Source organism: Camellia sinensis, chromosome 14 (assembly GCF_055761805.1).
Source record: "Camellia sinensis isolate YWXY chromosome 14, ASM5576180v1, whole genome shotgun sequence".
NCBI lineage: Eukaryota > Viridiplantae > Streptophyta > Magnoliopsida > Ericales > Theaceae > Camellia > Camellia sinensis.
In genome coordinates this window covers 1,332,250-1,355,087 of record NC_138974.1, presented here as the reverse complement: position 1 = coordinate 1,355,087, position 22,838 = coordinate 1,332,250, and the positions used below count along the sequence as shown (strand labels likewise).

General features: G+C 38.8%; 2 protein-coding genes across 3 annotated transcripts; one reads left to right on the top strand and one right to left on the bottom strand.

The window, feature by feature from the left end:
- Positions 1–781: 781 nt before the first annotated feature.
- On the top strand, positions 782–1,177 carry LOC145807878 (uncharacterized). Its single transcript, XM_082906845.1, has one exon. The coding sequence runs from the start codon at positions 782–784 to the stop codon at positions 1,175–1,177; it is 396 nt and encodes a 131-aa protein (XP_082762971.1).
- A 6,400-nt stretch (positions 1,178–7,577) lies between these two features.
- On the bottom strand, positions 7,578–18,028 carry LOC114259381 (ABC transporter I family member 6, chloroplastic). Of its 2 annotated transcripts, XM_082906698.1 has the most exons (7): positions 17,579–18,028; positions 16,634–16,684; positions 16,008–16,229; positions 9,816–9,938; positions 8,849–9,025; positions 8,061–8,159; positions 7,578–7,938 (listed from the first exon to the last, which is right to left on the bottom strand). In XM_082906698.1, exons 1-6 carry the CDS (start codon positions 17,888–17,890, stop codon positions 8,073–8,075), a joined length of 972 nt encoding a protein of 323 aa, XP_082762824.1. In that variant the 5' UTR covers positions 17,891–18,028; the 3' UTR covers positions 7,578–7,938; positions 8,061–8,072. The 2 variants fall into 2 exon arrangements, with proteins under 2 accessions (XP_082762824.1, XP_082762825.1); XM_082906699.1 differs by lacking the exon at positions 9,816–9,938 and having other exon boundaries at positions 17,579–18,020.
- Positions 18,029–22,838: the final 4,810 nt, after the last annotated feature.

The following is a 22,838-nucleotide window of genomic DNA, read 5'->3' as shown; positions in this document are numbered from 1 at the left end:
CAACAAAATTTGTGCCAAATCACAGCGGTTTTGGCTTTCCTCATCCCTGGCGTTGTACAAGAAGTCCTTCACAGGACCATACTTGATGTGTGTCTATCCCAGCAAGGTTGAGGCGTTCTTGTTTGAAATTCACGAAGGCATGTGTGGGAGTTATCAAGGAGGGTAATCCTTAGCCTATCGAGCTATTTCACAAGGGTATTAGTGGTCATACATGCAAGAGGATGTAGAGAAATATGTCAAGAAGTATGAGAAATGTCAGAAGTTCACACATCAAATACATCAACCAGCTAGAGAGCTCCTACCTTTAACTAGCCCTTGGCCTTTCACAATGTTGGGCCTGGATATAGTAGGATCACTCCCAACTGCGCCGGGCAACAAGAAGTTATTTCTCATAGCAACGGACTACTTCACAAAGTGGGTAAAGGCAGAGGCATTCGCATCCATCAAAGAAAAAGGCGTCAAGAAGTTTGTCTGGAAGAACATCATAACCCAGTTTGGAATTCCCAAGGCTTTGATATCTGACAACGATACTCAGTTTGATGGAAAAATATTTAAGGGTTTTTGCGAAGAATACAAGATAGAATTTTATAACTCCACGCCGGCGTACCTCTAAGCCAATGGCCAGGCTGAAGCTTCCAATAAGGTAGTCTTAGATGGTTTGAAAAGGAGGCTGAAAAAAGCAAAAGACAAATAGCTTGAGGAACTTCCCCACGTCTTACGGGCTTACTGAACTACACCTCGACGGTCAACTGGTGAAACACCTTTTTCCTTGGCTTATGGCATGAAAGCAGTAATCCCTCTGGAAGTTGGCTTCCCTACCATTAGAAACAAAAATTTTGATCCAGACTTGAATGGAAAGGCCATAGCCCTAGAATTAGACCTTGCAAAAGACAGAAGAGAAATGTCATTAGTACACATTACCTCGTATCAACAGGAGTTGTCTAGGAAATACAATAAAGCAGTGCACCCAAGGCAATTCAAGATTGAAGATTGGGTAATGCACAAAGTTATGGGAAACACTTTGGTACCTGGAGATGGCAAATTAGGACCTAATTGGGAAGGACCGTATAGAGTGATTGGTTTGGCAGGAAAAGGGGCATATCACCTAGAAGATGTGGACGACCGAGCTATTCCAAAGCTATGGAACACTGTCAATCTTAAAGTATTTTATTTTTAGCTCTTTCTTAAACACTTGTAATTTTTCTTTTTGATATTTAATAAAACAAGTAGGCATTTTTTCTGTAACAATTCTTTCCTTTGTTTGTAAAATTATTCGTACTCATTGCCCGACTAGGGGGCAATTAAAAAGGTTGGCAGGTTTGACCAACACTATTTTCATTCTATAGCCGAGATAAAGATCTAGGCTTAAAAAGGTTGGCAAGTTTGACCAACACTTTGTTCATTCTTTAACCGAGATAAGGATCTAGGCTAAAGAAGGTTGGTAGGTTTGACCAACACTTTTTGCACTCTTTGGCCAAGATAAGGATCTAGGCTAAAGAAGGTTGGCATGTTTGACCAACACTTTTTGCACTCTTTAGCTGAGATGAGGATCTAGGCTAAAGAAGGTTGGTGTGTTTGACCAACGTTTTTTGCACTCTTTAGCCAAGATAAGGATCTAGGCTAATGAAGGTTGGTAGTTTTTGCCAACATTTTTTGCACTCTTTAGTCAAGATGAGGATCTAGGCTAAAGAAGGTTGATAGGTTTGACCAATATTTTTTGCATTCTTTAGCCGAGATGAGGATCTAGGCTAAAGAAGGTTGGCAATTTTTACCAACATTTTTTGCACTCTTTAGCCGAGATGAGGATCTAGGCTAAAGAAGGTTGACAGTTTTTACCAACATTTTTTTGCACTCTTTAGCCGAGATGAGGATCTAGGCTAAAGAAGGTTGGCAGTTTTTACCAACATTTTTTTACACTCTTTAGCCGAGATGAGGATCTAGGCTAAAGAAGGTTGACAGGTTTGACCAACATTTTTTGCATTCTTTAGCTGAGATGAGGATCTAGGCTAAAGAAGGTTGGCAGGTGTTACCAACATTTTTTGCACTCTTTAGTCGAGATTAGGATCTACGCTAAAGAAGGTTAGCAGGGTAGTGTAGGGCTGAGCCAATTAGTTCGGTTAGGTGTACAGTCAAAATAATGCGAGACATTACGGACGAAACTTAGTAACCGAACAGAAAGATGGAAAATTTTCATTGACACAAAGATGCTTACAAAATGTGAGGCTTCTAGCTCAGTTACAAAGCAAAGAAAAAATAACAAAGTTAAAGCGAGGGACAAGAGAAGGGATCACGGTCATGCAAAGAGATCTTCCAGCTCGGCATCATGGTCACCGTATGCCTCACCACTGGACAGAGTAATCCCAAGATCGGTATCTTGGGTCAGGTCGATTACGTCTCCCCTGTCGACCAAAGTTGGCTCGGTCTGAACGAGCATTTCTAGCCGAGCTGATAAGGCGGTGGAGAGGCTGGGGTCAGTGTTTGTGGATGGAACTTCAAGGGGATCTGGGACCTCCTCATCTTTCTTGTGAAGGAACTTCTATTGGACGGCATTGGCCTAGTCCATCATGTAGCTCGGTATATAATGGGAAGGAGGATTCAGGAATATTTCAGAATCGTGAGGTTGGCTGAGCTTTTCAACAGCAGCCTTCCAGCCGTACATGAAAAGGATGTCTTTAGCCGCCTCACATTTGTGGACGTAGGTTTCTTCCCCCTCATTGAAACTCCGGTCCTCTACGTCCTCTATTTTCTTCTTCAGCTCCTGGATCTCAGCATTCTTCTTCTTTTCTATCTTTGCAAGTTCACGCAAGTAGTGTTCTTTTTTCTCAACCAAGGCTTTTTGTTTGTCTACTTCGGCCGCACTAACCAACTCGGCCAGCCTTTCTTTTTTGGCAGTTAGCTCGGCTAGAGATGCCTTAACTATTTTTAGCTTAGCTTTCTTGGAGCTTGTTTCAGTGATGACCACCTTAGCCGTTCTTCGCAGCTCAAGTACACGTTGGTGGGCAACTTGGTTCTTTTGTACGGCCTGCATAGCATACAAAGCGGCTAGCCAAGCCACACAGACGATATTGTAAAATTTAGTCAGAGTTTCGATTTTACTAAAACAAGGGACTTGGTAGAGGACCAAATCACCTTCAGCTCGGTCAAGTGCGTGTGTCGCTCCATGTCGGCTGGCAGGCAGACACTCTTGGCTAAGTTGAAAGCCAAAAAGTGGTCCTTCTCAGCACTCACGGAATCATGGGTGGTCACAACACGGCCTTTGAAGGTCACGGCCGGTGCCCACATTAGAGTTGAGGAAGGATTGGCACGGCCGAAGCCTCGGCTTCCTTGGGAAATTCAGTTTTAGCCCGCTTAGTCTCTAGCTGCTCAAGGTCTTCATCAACTATGCGTCGTGGTGCGGCAGAGCTAGTGCGAGGACTTTTGCTTAGCCGAGATACAGTGGCACGGGTGGATGGAAGGGCCATAACTACGTCGTGTGGTTAACAAGTCGGCTGTAGCTTGGGCTGGACTTCAGTATTGGAAGTAGAGGCCTGCTCGGTAATCAGGGCACGAACGACTCATTTTTTGGCCATTTCTTGTTCTTCGGTGAGAGGAATGAGATTGATCTGGAGAAGATTGGGGTTCAGTTCAAGCGACAACTCAAGCAGAAAATCAGTAACTTTGCTTTTTCTTTTGCCACTATAGCAGTAGGATGGTTCAACCCCTAATAGCTTGGTCCAATCGCAGTGGCGGTACCGTAGCACGACGCGTAGTGTCGTTTGATTGGCGTAAGCGTAATCAGTCTTCAAACGGTTCAAATCTGCGAGAATTACAATTATTAGTATGGTTGAATAGTAGAACAGGTTTTATAACACAGAAAGAGCAACCGAGTTATTCTCATCAGGCACCCATTTGTTCCTGTTGATGTTATAGCCCGGTATTTGAGCATTCTGGTCTTTGAAATTGCCAGACACCCACAAAAAATGGTCATCATTCAAGTCTTTATCCGGTGTGCTTTTAATGATTTTTTCTCGGCCCTTTCTTATTCTGAGATAGTAAACCCAACCGTTATCATTTTGCCTGAGCGAATATTGGTGAGAGAGCTCAGCCAATCCAAGGTTGAGGCCGAGGCGGCAGTTTATTTCGGCTATTCCGTTTATTATTTTATATGTATTAGTGGATAATTGAGTAGGGTATAGTCTGGTTTGCCTAAGATAAGGGACTGGATAGGGAACCGAAGCCCACTCTTTATAATGGATATAAGGGTGAAGGGGACGAAACCAGGCTTGCCCCATGGTGTGGTGTCCAGCTTGGCGAGGGTAAATTGTACATCGTCAAGGATTTGGTAGTCCCTTCGAAACTCGGCTATTGCACTAGGCGAACTCACCAGAAATCAATATTTACCCATGGTTGCAGTCTTAGTTTGTTTATAAATAATCTGCTTGGCTCCTTAGCTCGGGGCCGATGTGAATGGTGTGCTTGAAATAAACCTAGTCTGAGTCTGCAAAGTGAAGAATAGAGAATGTGTTATGGCCATATGATGACCGGGCTAAGGCAACAGTGTGTTGACTCATATTTGTTCTGTCGGCGCGAGTGTGTGTCGCATGTAGCTCAGCTAAAGTGTGGTCCAGGTTTTAGCTCAGTTGTTTGAAGGGCATGGCTTCTAAATTCAGCTACACACACGTAGGGTGTACCCCGGTCTAAACCATTGGCATGGGAGCTAGTTTGGTTTTGAAGGAAATCACTAGTCCGGTCATACTTATGTATATAGACTACCAACAGTTGTTCGTGGTTTTAGATCAAAACTGTAGGGGTTTACTGGTTTAAAACATAGATAGATAGTGGTGTGATGGAATGGAAACATCGTAGAGCATAGATAACAACAAGCAAATATCAACAAAAATGTTGAATAGCGTTTTGAAACGTACCAGTTTGTAGGACAAATCTGATTTCGCGTAGCAGGTGTGCTTCATTGTTTAATTATGAGAACACGATTCAGCTTTCACCAGTGGCAACAATGGACAGATTGCAACAATAGGAGCTAGGATTGAAGTTTGGCAAATGACTAGTGAAGGTGGCTTTTCGATTGCGTTGGTATTATATGCACAAGTTGAAAAGGCGGGCCTTTTTGAATTTTGGGGTAGTATGTGACGGTTGTCACAGAGGGTGGGGGCAATCGCCGTATGCCACGTGTCTTGGTCAGAACACGATGGCAGAAATGTGGGAAGACGAATTGCACGACCAGAGCAGATTTTGGTAGTTGAGCGAGCCCTAGCTTGGTTGGTATGAATACTGTAGCATGGCCAGAGGACAAATAATCCCAATCATGCCGGGTAGATGGAATTAAGGGGCAATTAAGAGGGTAATTTACGTGTAAATTGGGCCAAGCTAAGTTCGTCTGTTGAAATTAAACCGAGTTAGGTAGAATCTCCTCTGGTCGTTGGGCCGCGTTGTGGGCCGAGATAAGAACTTAAGTTCGGTCTTAAGCTGAGGGGAAATTGGGCCAAAGCCTGGACTTAGTTGATTGGATGTGGTATGGGAGCAGGCCGTGGTATCACCAATATAGAGAGCCGAACTGAATTCAGCTCGATAGAGCGTCATCTTGGTTTTGTCTAGCTCAGGATAGGGCCATGTTAGCTCAGTTGACCATATTATTAGCTGAGGTAAGGGATTTGAGCCATCTCACTTGGCTTGCGGTGACGAGGGTATTCTAAGGATAAGCATTATCCTCGGGAGTGTGATTTCCAGGAGGACCCTTATAAGGAGAGGTGGAATCCTATTAGGATTGTGCCAATAAGAATCTATAAAACCTCGTAATAGGACTTATGTACAGGTATCACAATTCTTATTCTTAAATATACAGAGTTTTTGTGTCTATTGTCTATTTGTTGACTTAGGCATCAGAGAGGTTTTCGACACACATCCGCCGGCCAGTTCACGTTTGTGTTTTCAGGTAGTAAAGCGATAACGTTTGGAGGAGTGCAAACTTGATCAACAGGATTATACGAGAAGATTATTTCGTGCTCGTACATTTAGAAATATCTGTTTGGCAATCGGTGGAGAATTGCATTGCTTGTTGTAGAATGGCTATGGAATTAGGCGAATTGAACCCTTATGTGTTTATAATGTTGTTGAATTGTATGTAAATGAAAGTGATTTGATTATGTTGTGTATGTGATGAAAGTTCTATATTGAAGTTCGAAGTTCCTTCCGGTTAGCACCTGATAAGTGGTTCGTGTTTCGAATGAGAGGAACAGATTTCTTTCCGGTTAGTGTCTGGTAAAGTGAGATGTGCTTTGAATGATGGGTCCCAAGTTCCCTCCAGCTAGGGCCTGGTAAAGTGATTTGTGCTTCGAATGATGGGTTACAAGTTCCCTCTACCTAGCACCTAGTAAAGTGAATGGCTGTGACTTGACAAAGCCGAGTTTTTCTTACATTATGTTATTGTTTAGTTTATTTATATATACGTGTTGCGATTGAAGGGCACACCATTTGCCTTCCATGCCAGTGGCCAGTAAAACATGAGAATATGTGTTTGTGTTACTTTGGATTTATATTGTGATGGGTGCACCATTTGTTTGTGCTTATGGCCATAAAACACGATAAATGTATTGAGAATATTGTGAATTATATCGTGATGGGTGCACCATTTGTATTTGTGCTAATGGCCATAAAATACGATAAATGTCTTGAGAAAATTGTGAATTAGAGTGCGTGTCATGGTGATTCTAGTAGAGTTGTTTATTTAACGTGTTGATTTGTTAAAAGTTACTTATAATTCAAATGATTGCATTATCCCATGTTGTTGCATAACCGCAGAGTTATTTTATTTGATTCATCTCATTGAATTGAAACATTTTGGAAATGATTTTCAAATGTCTGAAGTCATAGCGTTCTTAAAACCATTGTGAAACAAATGGAAAGCTAAGGTATTCCTTTATTTTTCTCCTATGGGAGTTGTTGAGCGTGAGCTTGGGGTTCATAGACTTCGTATATTAGTTAAGTTTTGTTGACTTTCTAATTATTGTAGACTAATAACCTATTTGATGATGTAAATATTTCTCATATTTGTAATTATTCTCTTATTGATTAAAAAAAGAAAGAAAAAAACAAAGAAAACAAGATATTGGTCCCGGCTAAAACTGAAGCAATCCGATTAGTGAAATACTATCACAAACCACATTATTCTCATTTACACTCCACTATTACAATGATTTTTCTCATTTCCTATTTATCAAATATTTTCCTTTTAAAATTATAATTTATGTATATCAATGTTATCCACCCCAAAAAAGTATATCATTGTTGTTTTGGACAAATTTCAGAACTAAGAGATACTGTTGAGAAAGCAATGGCAGCAACGTCGCTTGAAAAGGGAGGATGAGAAAGATGCTGAAAGAGAACATCCGGAGGTAGAAATAAGGCATCGCAAGAAAATTGACAAACTTGAAAAAGATCATTCATAGATTCTAATCCACGGATGAAAAGTTTCAGATTCTCCCCGCCCCAGTCCGATTCATTGAGGGTAAAACAGCCTCTATGTTCTCAGGTTTGGCTCAACAGTGGAGCAATATAGAAGATCTGTACATAGGATTAGGCAATGCTTAAGAACACATATCTCAAACTCATATCATATCACAACTAGATGAAGTCTTATCCACATTATTTGATGAACAATAATACCAATAGTCTTCTCATAACAAATGTTACTTGCCAAAACAAAATTATATGACCATAACATTGAAGGTGTGCAAGTACTTCCTTGTTAGGCCAAAACTGGATAAGCAGTGAGGACATTATACAATTCCAGGGTTTCCTTGTCAAAGCCAAATGGATTCATCTTTCCTTAACGTGGGCTTATTTGATTATCAAAAAAACTTATATTAAAACACAAGCAACTCAGAACTGGGGTTTAAATGTCTTGCCTCCATTGTTCATTGAATCAATTGTTGATTTATGACCCTACAAATGATGAAAAAGAGAGGTTGCAAATTTTAAACTGAAAGATCTAATACGGTAAACCCAAGGCTTAACGATGACAGGAAACAAGAACAAATGTAAAACGAGAGAGTAACAATACTTACTGTCCTGCAGTTTTATGTGGTAGACATTGCTTTATATCCTTCTTTCTCAACACGTTTTGCTACCGACACATCTCCTGTTTCCACAATTCTTCCATTCTCCTACAAGAAAATGATTATTTCTGAATCAAACCAAAAGAATGAAGATGCAATTAAAAAACTTACCTAAAGTTTCCACAATTCCCTATTAAAGTGTAGATGATGGAATTTGATTGACGACAATACAAATTATGTGCTTCGAAGGCGGAATATATCAAGAGTTCAGTTCAAAAGATGGTAAAAACATGACAAGAAAGAACGATCAGTTAGCCACTAAACATTAAGGACAAACCACATATAGACTTATTCAAAAGCATACCTTCCAAATTCAAAAGTCTTGACATAGTTAATTAAAACCCCAAAAAATACACCAACAGATCCGACAGTTTGCAAAATCACAAAGCTGGCACTGGCAGTTGATTTAACAATTTTTTTTTTTTTCCCCCTTTGGAATTGAGATATGGGTTCAAGCACATCCTAACAATTATTATAACCTATGAGATGTATCCAGTGCATGCTTTGAAGGTTCACTGTAATAAAATAACCCCATTTTGTCATCCATGAAAACTGATCACAAATCCATCATCCAAAATAGAGGCATAACAACACTGAATACACTAACACAAAAATGGCATGGCCTCTTAAATGGAATTTAAATGTAATAGCTAATTTCTCCTAATAAATGCAATAGTGAATTAGATAGTTGATTTCGATTCTACCCTTTTCTATTGTGGTATTAACAACTTGCTCACCATAATATGAACATAATTGGGCTTAATGAATTCCAAAAGGCGATGATAGTGAGTGATCATCAAGACAGAATTCTTGGGAGTCAAAAGCCCATTGACTGCTTTAGCTACATCTTGAAGTGCATCAACATCTAGCCCAGAATCAATTTCATCTAACATAGCCAATTCAGCACCTAGAACCTGCAATACATACTAGCAAAGTCACATAAAGGGCAAATTTTGAAATACTTGCATTTAGTGTCACATTTACTTAGCAATTTAAGTCCACAAACACCACAATGGCAGAGCGTATGTAGTACCGATATACACCGAGACAGAGAGAGAAAAGCAAGGAAAAGAAAGAAAAGAAGAAACTTAAATTTAATTATGCAGTGGAAACATTAAGCTAGTGTACTTGACCCAGTTCTGCTTATATGGTGTTGAGTAAGAGAATAATGCTATTGGAGCAAAATAAATTGTTTAGGGAAAAAAAAAAGAGTAAGTATGTGCTTCACCTATAGACCATTACAAAATAATACTAAGAAAGGCTATCTTGGAATTCCATTTTCTTCAATCTGAATTCAGAAGCTGCTGCTTCAATGTATCAATTAGACACTAGACAGTGCCTAATCCTAACTAACTTACATCAGCAAAAGAAATTCTATTCAAGCCATTTCAACCACCAGTCCATAGTTGTTTTAAGTAAAGCAAGAATTCCCACATTATCTTACCATCATCTGATCAAGATGAAACCTGTGCCAGGTTATAGGTAAGAAAACACAACTAAATTATTCTTACGTGAATCATGTAATCTTGGTTATGCATTGACAGTCCAATTCAGACAAGGGAACCCATTTGCAGCACTTACAAATCCATTATCACATTCCAATAGCACAGTAAATTAGTGGAAAACCAAAAAAAAGGAAAAGAACACTACTTTTTTAGGTCAGTAACACACAAGGAACCAAATACAGGTAAAATAAATTAATACCGCAAGTTGTAAAATCTCATTGCGTTTCCTTTCACCACCGCTAAATCCTTCGTTAACATTTCTATTTAAGAAATCTACTTTCATATTTACAAGATTAAGCTTGGGAGAGATGAAGCCATAGAACTGCAAGGAAAAAACTTTATCAGCGAATTAACTAAATGAAGCCCAACAGCAAGGAGAATATGCAATTAGTAAATTAATGAAACAAATGAAGCCCTCAGCTTTAGCCCAATTTCTATATGCAAGAGATTTCATGTGATAATGAAGAATACATAGTATGTACTCTAATAAATTGTAGTTGTTCACATTGATTGAATCATATAATTGAGAGAAAAGGAACAAATATTCACAAATGTAACATAGCTGTCATGGTTCCTTTCAGAATTAGTAATAGAGACACAGTAGGAAGACAATAAAAATATAAATAAAAAACCATCCAATCACACTCTACTACCATTAATGTATGTTCTAGAGCATGGCATAACAAAAAAGAAATGACTGCAACATAGTTCGGAGCCTTTGTCTCACATATTCTTGATCAAGTAACTGAGTTCAAGATCAAACATTTTAATGGACGAGAAAAAGTACAGAAAGAACTGCATATTATCATATCATATGACGTTATAGCATGTCCAAAGAAGGTATATTCGCACAATAAAGCTACAAAAACAATTTTATTGTATGAAAGATTTGTCAATGCATTATTTCAAGTTCAATACTCCATTATTTTAAGGCATGCGTACACATGTAACAGAATATATCATCCTGTGTAACAAAAAATGAGAAAAACGAAAGAGATTTTTTTTTTTTTTTTTCTAACAATTATTTAGAAATTAAAGGCATTTCTTTTTAATAGAGAAATGGGAAAAGAAGGTGCTCAACAGTCCAAGTTCAGGCGGAGACTTGAGCCAAGATGTGGTACAAGTTCCATAAATTACCAACGTTCTTGGCCCGACAAATAAAAGCCAAACATATTCTTAGCATTAGCATTAGCATGAGCGTCATGCTTCTAGATCCAGTGAAACATCACGATAAGTATGGTGTGAAGGAGGAACTTTGAATTTATTCTTCATGGGAGGCGTCTAGCTCCAACTCTCCCACAGGCCACTTCAATCCTTCATGAGCCATAGTGAAATGCTCTTCTTGTCATGTTTTTGGCCATAGTGAGCTTAAATGTAAGAAAAATTCTTGTGCTAATGACAAGGCCGTGAAAGCTGAATGGGTTGTACAGCAAGACAAAGGTAAAAATGTTGTCAGTCACCCTGCATCTTCTGGCTCCCATATTACATAACAATAGTACCGCTGGAGTTAGCAATATGTTTTCCATCTTGGAAAATGTAGCAGAGGAGTCTGATCAACTACCCAAGGTACATATTGCCAACGACAACAAAGGTGGCCTCTTCTGAGGGCAGTACTGTGAATGTGGAATGGTCTAGTCGTCTGATGGATAAGGCCCAGGTAGAAGAGGTTGTTCCAACTATTAATGAGGTTCTGATAAAAGCTGTTCATCTGTTCAGGAAGGTTCTAAGTCAGGGCAGAGCTGTTTTCCAGATCAGTGTATGCAAAATGATAAGATTCTTTCTCTACATTCTTTCCCTATTGATGTATGTGTGGAGGGTGATAGTCATAGTCATAGTTCTAGTGGGAATTCTTCCAACCCTCTGGTGTTGGAACAAGTTAAAGCTAAGCCTCGGGGGAGGAAACCTAAGGGTAAAGGGGGTGGAGTTTGTTCTCATAAATGAAGTTAGGAGTACGGAATATTAGGGGACCTAATGGTCCTTTCTTACCTTCTAAATGGTCCTTTCTTCATAATTTTGAGAATCAGGGTGTTGCTAGAATTTTTTTGTTATGGAACTCTCTAACCTTGAGGGTCTTGCCTGTTGGTATTTCTCCTCAATCTATTACAGTATTAGCACAAATGAGTTCTTGTCAAGAGTCCTTTTATGTTTCCGTTGTTTATGGTTCTAATAGTCCTACTGTTAGGAGGAGCTCATGGTCTGATTTGAGGAATCTCAAATATATGGTGGATGATAAGCCCTGGATTATTTTAGGTGATTTCAATGTTGTTGGACATTTTTCTCAAAGGATGGATGGTATTGTTGGGATCCAAGTCCAGTTGGTGATTTTAACTATTGTCTCAATGATATTGATGCTACTGAAATTGCTACCAAAGGTGCCTGGTTTACATGGTCTAGTAAGCAGGATGGTATGGGAAGCACGAAAAGCAGGCTGGATAGGTTCTGCATTAATCCGAAATGGCTGGAGTTGTTTCCAAATTCTGAAGCTGTGGCCCTTCATCCTGGTATTTCTTCTGATCATTGTCTGCTTGTTGTGTCCATTTCTAAAGACCATGTCATGAGGAAATCTTCAAATCCTTTGATTTTTGGATGTTACATAAAACTTTTATTGGTTTATTAACTCAGTCCTGGCTGCTTCCTACTAGTGGTTCCCCCATGCAGGTTTTGCAATTCAAATTGAAAAGGCTAAAACCCATCTTGAGGAAGCTTAATCGTGCTCATTTTTCTGATATCTCTGAGAGAGTAGCAGAAGCAAAAGCTAATCTTGAGCAATTTCAGAGTCAGAATACAGATATTATTCTCAATGATAACCTAGTGAAGGTTGGATCTGAGTTACTCTCTAAGTATGCAGAACTAAGCCTTGCTGAGGAGTCTTTTAAAAGGAAAAAATCTAGAGTGCAATGGCTCAAGTTGGGTGACCAAAATACTAGTTACTTTCATAAAAAGTTATGCACCAACAAGTTAGTTCAGAGTAGAGATGGGGTTTTATCGGAAGACCATGATTCTATCAAAAAGATTATTGATTTCTATAAGCAGTTGTTGGGTTCAGCTTTTTCCAGTAGATACACAGATTTAGATGCTTTCCAAAGTCTGGGTTTACCCAAAGTCTGGGTTTACCCAAAGTACAGCACTGTTCCAGAACTGATCTCATTAAGGCTGTCACTGATGATAAAATTAAGACTGCTATGTTCAGCATTAGGGGGGGAAAGCTCCAGTTCCAGATGGGTATAATGCAAGGTTTTGCCAAGCTAATTGGTATATTGTGGGGTCTGATGTAAAGACTGCTGTGAAGTCATTTTTTCATACTGGTTCAATGCATAAAGCATGGAATAGCACTGCTATATCTTTGGTTCCCAAAGTAAAGTCCCCCATCACTGTCAAAGATTTTAGACCAATCTCTTGTTACAATATTACTTTATAAGTGAATTGCAAAAATAATATCCAGCAGATTGCAAAAAGTGATGCCTGTTCTAATCAATTCATCCCAATCAGCTTCATTAAGGGAAGGTACATTACATAGTGGATAATGTTCTTATGATGCAAAAGCTAGCTAGAGGTTTTCATAAAAGTAAGGGGCCTGGTAGATGTATGTTGAAGATTGACCTTATGAATGCTTATGACTCAGTTGCATGGGACTTTCTTCTTGATACAATGGTTGCTATGGATTTTCCCCAAAAGTTTGTTAATTGGGTTAAAGAATGTATCTCTTCAGTCATGTACTCAGTAGTGATTAATGGGGAGCTTGTTGATTACTTTCCAGCTAAGGGCGATTAGACAGGGTGACCCTATGTCTCCTTATCTATTCTTACTTGTCATGGAAAGTTTTCATTGTCTCCTTCATAATAGAGCTGCTGTTGGTACTTTTATTATTATCCTAGGTGTAAAGAATTGGGCATTCTGCACCTTGCTTTTGCAGATGAATGGTTCCTATTTAGTGGAGCTGACAGGTATTCATTGCAGTTGATTCAGAAAATGTTGCATGAATTTCATAAGATGTCCGGCATCCAACCAAATTTGCAAAAGAGCTCTATGTTTATCAGTGGGGTGGATGATCAATTTAAGGTTGAATTGCTAGAATTGATGTGAATTCCAGAAGGGCACTTTCCAGTAAAGATTTAGGTGTACCTTGACATCTTCTAAACTTCAAGTTCAAGATTGTTTTCCTTTGAAGGACAGAATGATGAATCAGATACATAGTTGGCATACAAGGTTACTCTCTTTTGGTGGTAGAATCCAATTAATTCAATCAGCGCTCTTTGGGATTCAGGCATATTGGTCCACCATTTTCATTCTTCCTAAGAAAATTATTAAAGATATTGAGAGTGCAACGAAGAATTTCTTGTGGTCTGGTTCAGATATTAGTAAATCAGCCCCTAAAGTCAGCTGGGCTGCTCTTTGTTGCCTAAAGGAAGAAGGAGGCCTTGGTCTTAAATCTGTGTTGCAGTGGAATAGAACTGCAATCCTTAAACAGTTATGGGCCCTGTGTATGAAGGCAGATGTGTTACGGATTAAGTGGATTCACACTAATTTTATCAAAGACCAGAGTTTGTGGCACATGAAGACTCCTATTGATAGTTCTTGGACAGTGAGGAAGATGTTTAAATTGAGAGACATTGTCAGGTCTTATATCAAATCTGTTATAGGGAATGGCAAGAACCTATGAAGCACGGGTGCGGGTACGAATATAGGTATGATACGGAAAATTCTTTAAAAAAATAGGGTACAGGTACAGCTAGGGTACGTCAATTTTTTTTTTAATTTTTTAATATATATTTTTAATTCATAGCTAAACATCCAACATACAAATCAAAATTTCAATATCAAAATTAAAAAGCGAACAGCTTATTTAAAAAGTTATATAATTTTTTCTTTTTCTTTTTTGATTGTCTAAAACAGGATGCAAATGAGAGCAAAACCATGACTCATGGGTAAAGGGTGTTGGAAATAAATTACTTGATATTTTCAAAATTGAAAGAAGAATAATAAAGGCTACAACAAATTCTAATAGCTGCAAAAGAAAAAAAAAAAAAAGGAAAAAAAAAAAATCACCTCACCGTACCGGTGCAGTACCCACGACGTACCCATACCGTACCCGACATGTATTCGGCGTAATTGCACCTAGTAAGTACCTAGTACTCGTACGCCACTATTTTTGGAGTACCCGTGCTTCATAGGCAAGAACACATATCTCTAGCATGATACCTTGCACCCACTTGGGCCTCTTTATCACAGATTTGGCAGCAACCATGGCCATAATCTAATTAGAAATATGCATACAAAAGTGAGTAGCATGATTAGCAATGAAGGTTGGAATTGGCCTAGAAGGCTTAATGGTGTCATGGCAGGGATTGTTAATCAAATTCCTGCTAATGAGATGCTTGATTGTAGCAAAGATGATCATCTAAGATGGACACCTAGCTCTGATGGTATTTTTTTCTATAAGATCAGCTTGGCATACTGTTAGAACTCATCATCCGGTGGTACACTGGTCTAAGGTTGTATGGTTTTCCTTAAATGTTCCCAACTGGTCATTTATTTGCTGGTTGGCCATCCTTGGTGGAGTTGGGCCTTACTCAAAATATGACTTGTTCGCTTCGCAATTTTGCTAATGAAAATCATGAACATTTATTTTTTCAATGTAGCTATGCAAGTAGCCTTTGGAGGAGTGTCTTAAGCTTGAATGGTGTGCCTAGTCTAAGTATGGATATGTATCAGATTATTTCCTGGGCAGTGCAAAATAGGAAAGGCAAGAGTTTTAAACACAAGCTGCTCAAGCTTTCTCTTTGTGCTGCTGTCTATCATATATGGCAGGAGAGAAATTTCAGATTGTTCCAAACCAAACCAAAGCCTGTAGTTGATCTTCTTAGCAACTTGATAGAGGACATTAGATGGAGAGTTGCTTCTTGGAATAACATTGAGAATAACCAGACCTCTAGGACTCTAATATGTGCTTGGGGTTTCTCCCCTAGAATCCTTCACGGAAATACTTCCTTATGATGTATTTGTTAGCTTTGGGAATGCCCTGGCTTTGTGTTGTTGTTTGTGTTTGTGCTTTAGAAAATTCTCACATTAAAAAAAAAAAAAAAAAATCCTCCATGAGACATTTTTTGTTTCTTGTTTTTTTTCTTCCTTTTCCTTTTCTATGAGTTTTGAGAGTTGCATCTTTGGATTGTTGTAACTTGTTTTATTTCCTTAATTTAGTGATTGTCGTTTTTTTCTTTCTTCTTTTCTTTTGTTTTTTTTTTTTTTTCATTTGCAACTCATTCTTTTGTTTCTCTAATAAATTATTTATGGTCTCCTATCAAAAGATAAAAGAGATGCATGTGAAAGAATGCAGGGTCTGACCAATCAATAATAAGATGAAGTTTTAAAGTAGCAGATAATTACTACAAACCTCAATTGGTCCAAGCTCTGGCAGACCAAGTTTTCTTCTTCGAGCATTGTAAGCCATATTCAGGAAGTCAATATTGCTCACACCAGGGATCTCAACTGGAGACTGGAAACTCATAAAAATTCCAGCAAGAGACCTTTCCTCTGGATCCATTTCAAGCACATTCTCACCTTTAAAAACAACACTGCCCCCCGTAACTTCATAATCCGGATGACCAACAAGGACCTACAACAATAATGCGCCACTAAGAGTTTTGGTCAAGAAAGCAAGAACTAGCAAAGAAACTTATTCAGGCAATGAAAAGGACAATTGTCAAGAACTATACACCTGCTAATCAAAGAAACCATTACCTTCTAAAATGAGCATATATAGAGCAAATGCTCGTATATATCACATCCATCAAATTTTAATTTTAATTTTTTTTATAAAAATAAAAAATAAAAATCCTTTAAAGGGGGCATATCTACATATCTGAAAACAATTAAATGATGCATGTGGGATCTTTATTCTTACAAATAAACATGGAAGGTAAATTAAGAAAAATCAATTTGGTTCCATGGAATATGAACATCATTAAGTACATCTTTATTTGTTAAGTAATTTCATATGGCAGAATTGTAAGCACCAACCTTTGCAAAAGTGCTCTTCCCAGAACCGTTCTTCCCCATGATTGCATGTACCTATTGGAATTAAACAACTAACCAGTATTAGAGCTAACACATTACACTTGCAGAAAATTAAACAAGGGATCACTAGATCAGTGGTTGGTTATATCAATCCATTAAAATGTCCATTCTAACATTTGATTCGCTAAAGAAATGGAAAACTTCACTTCGCCTGCTCAAGCTATCACACTTGTGTCACTTAACCCATAAAGTATCAATTTGAACAATTACACCCTTAAACAATTACCCAAACAATCAACAGAGTCAAATATTTTTGACAAAATATCACCACACTTGCCGGCACATAAAAATATTTGTGAACGTGAAATGCTTAATTTGATTGTATCCGAAGGCAGTACTTTCCTATAATTGGTTTGCACTGCATTTTATTGAATATATTTGCAAAAGAATTGATTGTTTTTGTTGTACAATACTCTCATATATTCACGTGTGTATTAACCTCACCAACTAATTGGGGGTCAAATGAACCAATGTCAACAGTTTAAGGGGATAATTGTTCAAATTGATAGTTAAGGAGGTAAAAGTGACACAAATATGACAGTTCGAAAGGACAAAAGTGAATTTTTACAACCAAAAAAAAAAAAAAAATGAAAAATGGTCATTCAATAAGAATGCCAGGAAATAACTATTCGATTCCATTCCACTCGGGTTCTAATGAAACAAACACTAGAATACCCATTAAGCACTATCACAAATTAAAGCATCACGATCACGACAAAAGTCTCAGATGAATTCAAAATTAACAAGTGTTGCAATCAATTGTTCAAATTGATACCAAATTTTCTACCAAGATATCAAATATGTTACATAACAAGTGTTGCAATCAAAAATTGAATTGATAATACATATATGTATATATTTTTTTAGCATATATAAGCAATTAGAGACCTCTCCTTCATAGATGACTAGGTCTACACCCTTGAGAATCGGTTGCTTAGATTCAGCAATCACGGCGGAGAGAGAATTAACCTCCAGGAGGAGCTTCGGAGAGTCGCCGCCGCGGTCTTCACCTGAAGTGGAAGGAGACTCGACGGCGAGACTAGCGTTCAGCGTCGGAGACAGGCGGCGGTTCTGCCCAAAACGGCGGCGGAGGGCAGGGACCGTAAAAAAGAGGGAATTGGAGGTCAATTTTTTGAACTGAAGAAGAGGGGGTGGTGGTGAAGGGGGAGCTGAACAAGAGCAATAATGGAGGAGAGCCATTGGGATCTCTGGTTCTTCGTTCAAACCGAATCTAAGGTAAGGCAGTTGAAACAAGAAGAAGAAGAAGAAGCAGAAGATCCTCTGGGTTTTGTCGTTATATTGAACTTGGGCTAGGGGCTTGGGCCTTTTATGCTTATTACCTTATGGATCGGACTGGACCGGACTTATTAGATTCTAGGGAAATGCTAGAGAGCTTTAAATTTGAAACTTTAATTTGAGTTTTAGTGATGTGTTAAAGTAAAAAAAACAAAACAAGACACAAATATCACATTAGGGTGGGTCTCACCTTCCCATTAGAGCTATTAGAGCTCTTATATTAGAGTTCTAAAGCATTTTTGTTAGATTCTAATTGTCATTTTATTAAAAAAAAAAAAAAAGTTGATAAAATTTTTTAATCTTACAACTAATAAGACAAAGGTTTGGGGTTCAGGATTTATGATTTAGAATTTGGAATTTAAGATTTGAGTTTTGGAAATTAGAATTTAAGGTTTAGGATTTGGGATTTGGAGTTTTGGATTGAGGACTTGGAGTTTAAGGTTTAGGATTTAAGATTTAGAATTTTAGGCTTGCAATCTGAGATTTAAGATTTAGGGTTTGTGATCTAAGGTTTAGGGTTTAAGGTTGAAGGTTTAGTGTTGAGAGTTGAGGGTTTTGGGTTTAAGATTTTTGAGTGTTTAGGGTTTAGGGTTAAAGGTTTAAGGGTTTAGGATTTTGGGGTTCAGGATTTAGATTTTAGGGTTTAGGGTTTTAGAGTTTTAGAATTTAGGATTTAGGATTTAGGGTTGAGGGCTGATGATTTAGTGTTCAGAGTTTAGAGCTTAGAGCTTAGGGTTTGGGATTTAGGGTTTATTAGGGTTTAGGTTTTAGGTTTTTTAGAGTTTAGGGTTTAGGGGTTCGAGTTTAGAGGTTATGGTTTGAGGTTCAGGGTTTAGAGGTTAGGGTTTAGGATTTTAGATTTACGATTTTAGATTTAGCATTTAGGGATTTTAGGATTTCGGGTTTAGGGTTTAAGGTTTAAGGTTTAGGATTTGGAGTTTAGGGTTTAGGGTTTAGGGTTTAGGGTTTAGGGTTTGAGATTATGTAGACACGCCCCGAGGGCCTCATGCTACAGTTCGGACTCACTTGTTACGGTTCTTAATCTGATCTCACAATGTGTGATGTGAGATTGATAAATCACCAAAGAGTCCAAATCGGGCAAATCGTTTTGGAAAACTGATTTTTAAGAAAGAAGTGCCAAACATGGACTGCTTTGCCAGATATAGAGTCGCCACCTAAATATTTATTTTGGGGGAATTTAGGAAACCCTGACTCGTTGCCTAAGGCCATTGTTCGTCATCACCAAAGTTGCCTCGGCTCGGGAACTTGGGTACGATTGGGGAAGGTCATCTATGAGCACCCCCGCTTGCCCGATCAAAGATCGGCCTATACTAAACATGATATTTTGTTTTGAAAACATATGTGTTCTTATTTCGGTGTATTAGCCTAGAATTACTATGTGATGCGCACAGCATACAAGTATAGACTGGATTGCCTAAGTTGGAACAAAACATCTCATGTTTATTTTTGAAAGCGGTTTGAAGGTGCTACTCATAAGTAGGCTAAGACGTGGATTTGCCACCCTCAAGTGGGCTTAGAAAACATGATTTTGTCACAATCAAGTGGGCTTAAAACTCGCATTTCAATGAATTGTTCCAATTTAAGTAATCTAACCTCCATCCACAGGCATTCAGGCAGTTATATCATATAAGCAGTTAGCCTCATGGCAAGCATGCTTTCATGGTAACATTAACACACATGCAGTATGCTAAAGCGTAAACACTTACCTAGTACTCTGAGCCAAAACAATAGCTGGTTAGAAATCATGCATGATCCTAGTTCATGTTTAAGATGGCTAATGCAGCACATGCAAAATGCAACTAGAATAGGCTCGTCTAATCTAAGAATGGCATGTGAAATGCGACAACTCGATACACGTATTCAAGTTGGAATTGAAATACTATGAAATTAGTATGATGCGCCGAGCCTGGTGCGTGCAATACGAATGAATGTATGCAAACATGCTAACATAAGTATGCCAATTGAAACATGACCTAAAACTAACCATCAAAAGCAGGTAAGTAAAAGGGAGAAAGACGTGGGGTTGGAAGACATTCACACACGCATGCACACTTATTACAATTCGCCTTCTCGACGGAGGGTTCGAATAAATAATACAAACTGAATAATAAATCAACTATCCTAGCTAATTAATTATTACAAACTCTTGATTAATTAACAAATTAATTACAAAACAATCTAAGTATGAAACTAAAGAAGTCGCCGCAGCTCCGCCTCGGAATGATTGAATGATGCATGCTCGATTGCCTCGCTCGGAAACCCGTTGCCATGCTGCATGTTGCCTCTACTTGCACTGTTTTGCATCTCTGAAAATTGTGAAAATCCTTAGGATGCTTCTGAAACACTCCCTGAGCACTGTGGGAGGTCACTGGCCAAGAGATGAAGTTACTGGCCATTGGAAAATGGCTATCGACCATTTGTAAAGCTCTCAGCCAGATTAAGTTAGCCGGCCGGCACTAAAGATGGCCAACCAGCCATATCTTATTGCAGAATTTTGTTTTTTGCTGCAGCAGAGGACAGACAGTGCATGGCAAGGCATTTACAAGATAACGTTTGCACCACCACCCTCCCTATCATGTTATGAACTCAATGAAGCGTAGTGCTCGACCCTCGGGCCACTAATCACGCATTTCAATGCATGATGGCCAAAGGAGTCAAGTGTGCAATTCACTATGGAGTGAATGCAACAAAACACATGAATGCCTAGAACTCTATCATGCTTGATCAAGAGCATCGGCGACCGAAGATTGAGGTACGTTTCATCACTTCAAGTACGAACGTCCCTCATTCCTCATGGTTGGTTTGATACCACAAACCAAACAAAATGCAATGCATGCAACCAAGTACAATGCAATATGGAAAAGCAATGTTATGCAACCTAAGCTTGCCAAATGCAACAGGACTCAAGTATGCACACAAGACTAAGGTAGCAAGCACGCCAAATGCAATGCAACCTAAGCATGCAAGTTAAGCTAATGTAACATGAGCACACAAAGTATGCAACAATGTTATGTAATGCAATTAGCTAAATATCATGCGATATACCAAACATGCAAACATGATACAATACAAGCATGCAAATATCATGAAAGCAAACATGCTCAATGGACTTAAACTGAAATGGGCAGACCTCAGCCATGCCAAAACAGTGGCCATAGTACCAAAATCATGGCACCAAAAGGGCAAAACACACATGCGTATATAAAGGCCCATAAGCTAGGCAACAATGCACAATCCTCAAGCATGAGCAAGGCATGGTAAACATGAGAATATGGCAATGCATTAAGCTCTGAAATCATATGAGGAGTGATGCCAAATCAACCAAACAAAACAAATGTAGCATGCAAGGAGGCCTAAAGCTTAAGGCTAGTGAAGGGACTTGAACCAAAGGTACGCAAAACAAAGGGCATATGGCAAGCATGACCCAAAACAGTCCTAAAGCATGGCAAAGTAAGCCTAAAACATGCAATGACCAAAGCCAAAACAAGCTAAGACAAAGGGGCAAGAACATGAGGCATGTAAGGCTACCAAAGAGGTATTGCACTACACCTAAGACAACCAAACATAACATGGTTTAAGCCAAAAAAACCAGAGTTATGGCATGTCAAAATGAGTCCAAAAACCCGATTAGATGGCATCCCAAAGGCCTAAACATGATGGCATACACAATGACACATTCATGAGGCACAACATACCAACTCTTTAAAACATTAAAGGAGTCACAAGTGCAAGCATAGGAGCATACTATATGGACTGAAATAACATGACAAGTGATGCCAAATCACTGAAATGGTCGAAATAAAGCATGCTAATGACTTGAACACTCAAAGTTAACAAGCTAGATTGCATGGTGGCTATACAAAGCATGGCATATGTGACCCAAGCAACCAAAATCAGACCTCAAGCATGGTAAAACAAAGTTAAAAGCTTCTCAAAGTTAAGCCAAAACATGTAAGCATGGCGGTCTAAACACAAGGTGCATGTTAAGGCAAATGAGGGGATTGCAAAGCAAGTATATGAGGCATGTAAGAGCCAACTAAACCCACCCAAAACAGAGTCATGGTAGGCTAAAACAACACCAAAACCCCACTGAAATGAGGTCAACATAGGCTAAGCAAACATGCTATTCTGGTGAGCCAACAATGCAAGCAAATGAGACACAAAGGGAGGGGGGCTCCCTCCCCTATTCAAAACTTCAAAACCACTTCTCCACCACTGAAAATCCTCTGGATTTCAGTGGTGAGAAGGTCAAAACAAAAGGGTTTCAAAGCTCAAAAATAAGGTCACAAAATAAGGCCAAACAAGGCCTAAGAGGGGGTAGACAACCCCAGACCCAAAAGTAACCTTAAACAAACATCTCAAGCATGAAAATACAGAACTTTTTTCAGTTGGACACTAAGCTTAAAACAGTATGCAAGTATTTCTAAAACCTTAAGCAAAAATGGGGAATAAAAGAGTAGTTTCTCACCCTTGAAGAACACTTCAAGAACACCAACTCCAGCACCTCCTTCTGATCAAAACTAATTCAAAAATTCTAAAATCAACTCCTTAGCACCTCAGTAACTAAAGGAAAGTGTAGCACTAGGTGCCTTAGTGCAAAAATATGAACAAAACCACCCTTTAGAACACTATTACACACAAATATAGAGAGAGAAGGAGATATAGAGAGAGAGTGATATATCTCTAACATCTCAGGTTGTTCAACCTCTGGAAAGGGAGGGGAGGCCCTCTTCTTATAGGAAATCCAATTCCAAGCTTCCAAGGGAAGCTAAGTGTAAGGATGAAATCCCTCCATACACGTGTATGGAGGGCAAAGTCTGTGCTCACTAGT

Coding starts and splice junctions, on each gene's coding strand:
- LOC145807878 (XM_082906845.1), top strand. CDS start 782: ATGAAAGCAGTAATCCCTCTGGAAGTTGGCTTCCCTACCATTAGAAAC.
- LOC114259381 (XM_082906698.1), bottom strand. CDS start 17,890: ATGGCTCTCCTCCATTATTGCTCTTGTTCAGCTCCCCCTTCACCACCA. Junction 16,685..17,578: donor TAGTCATCTATGAAGGAGAG/GTCTCTAATTGC, acceptor TAATTCCAATAG/GTACATGCAATCATGGGGAA. Junction 9,939..16,007: donor CAGAGCTTGGACCAATTGAG/GTTTGTAGTAAT, acceptor TTTTCCTTGCAG/TTCTATGGCTTCATCTCTCC.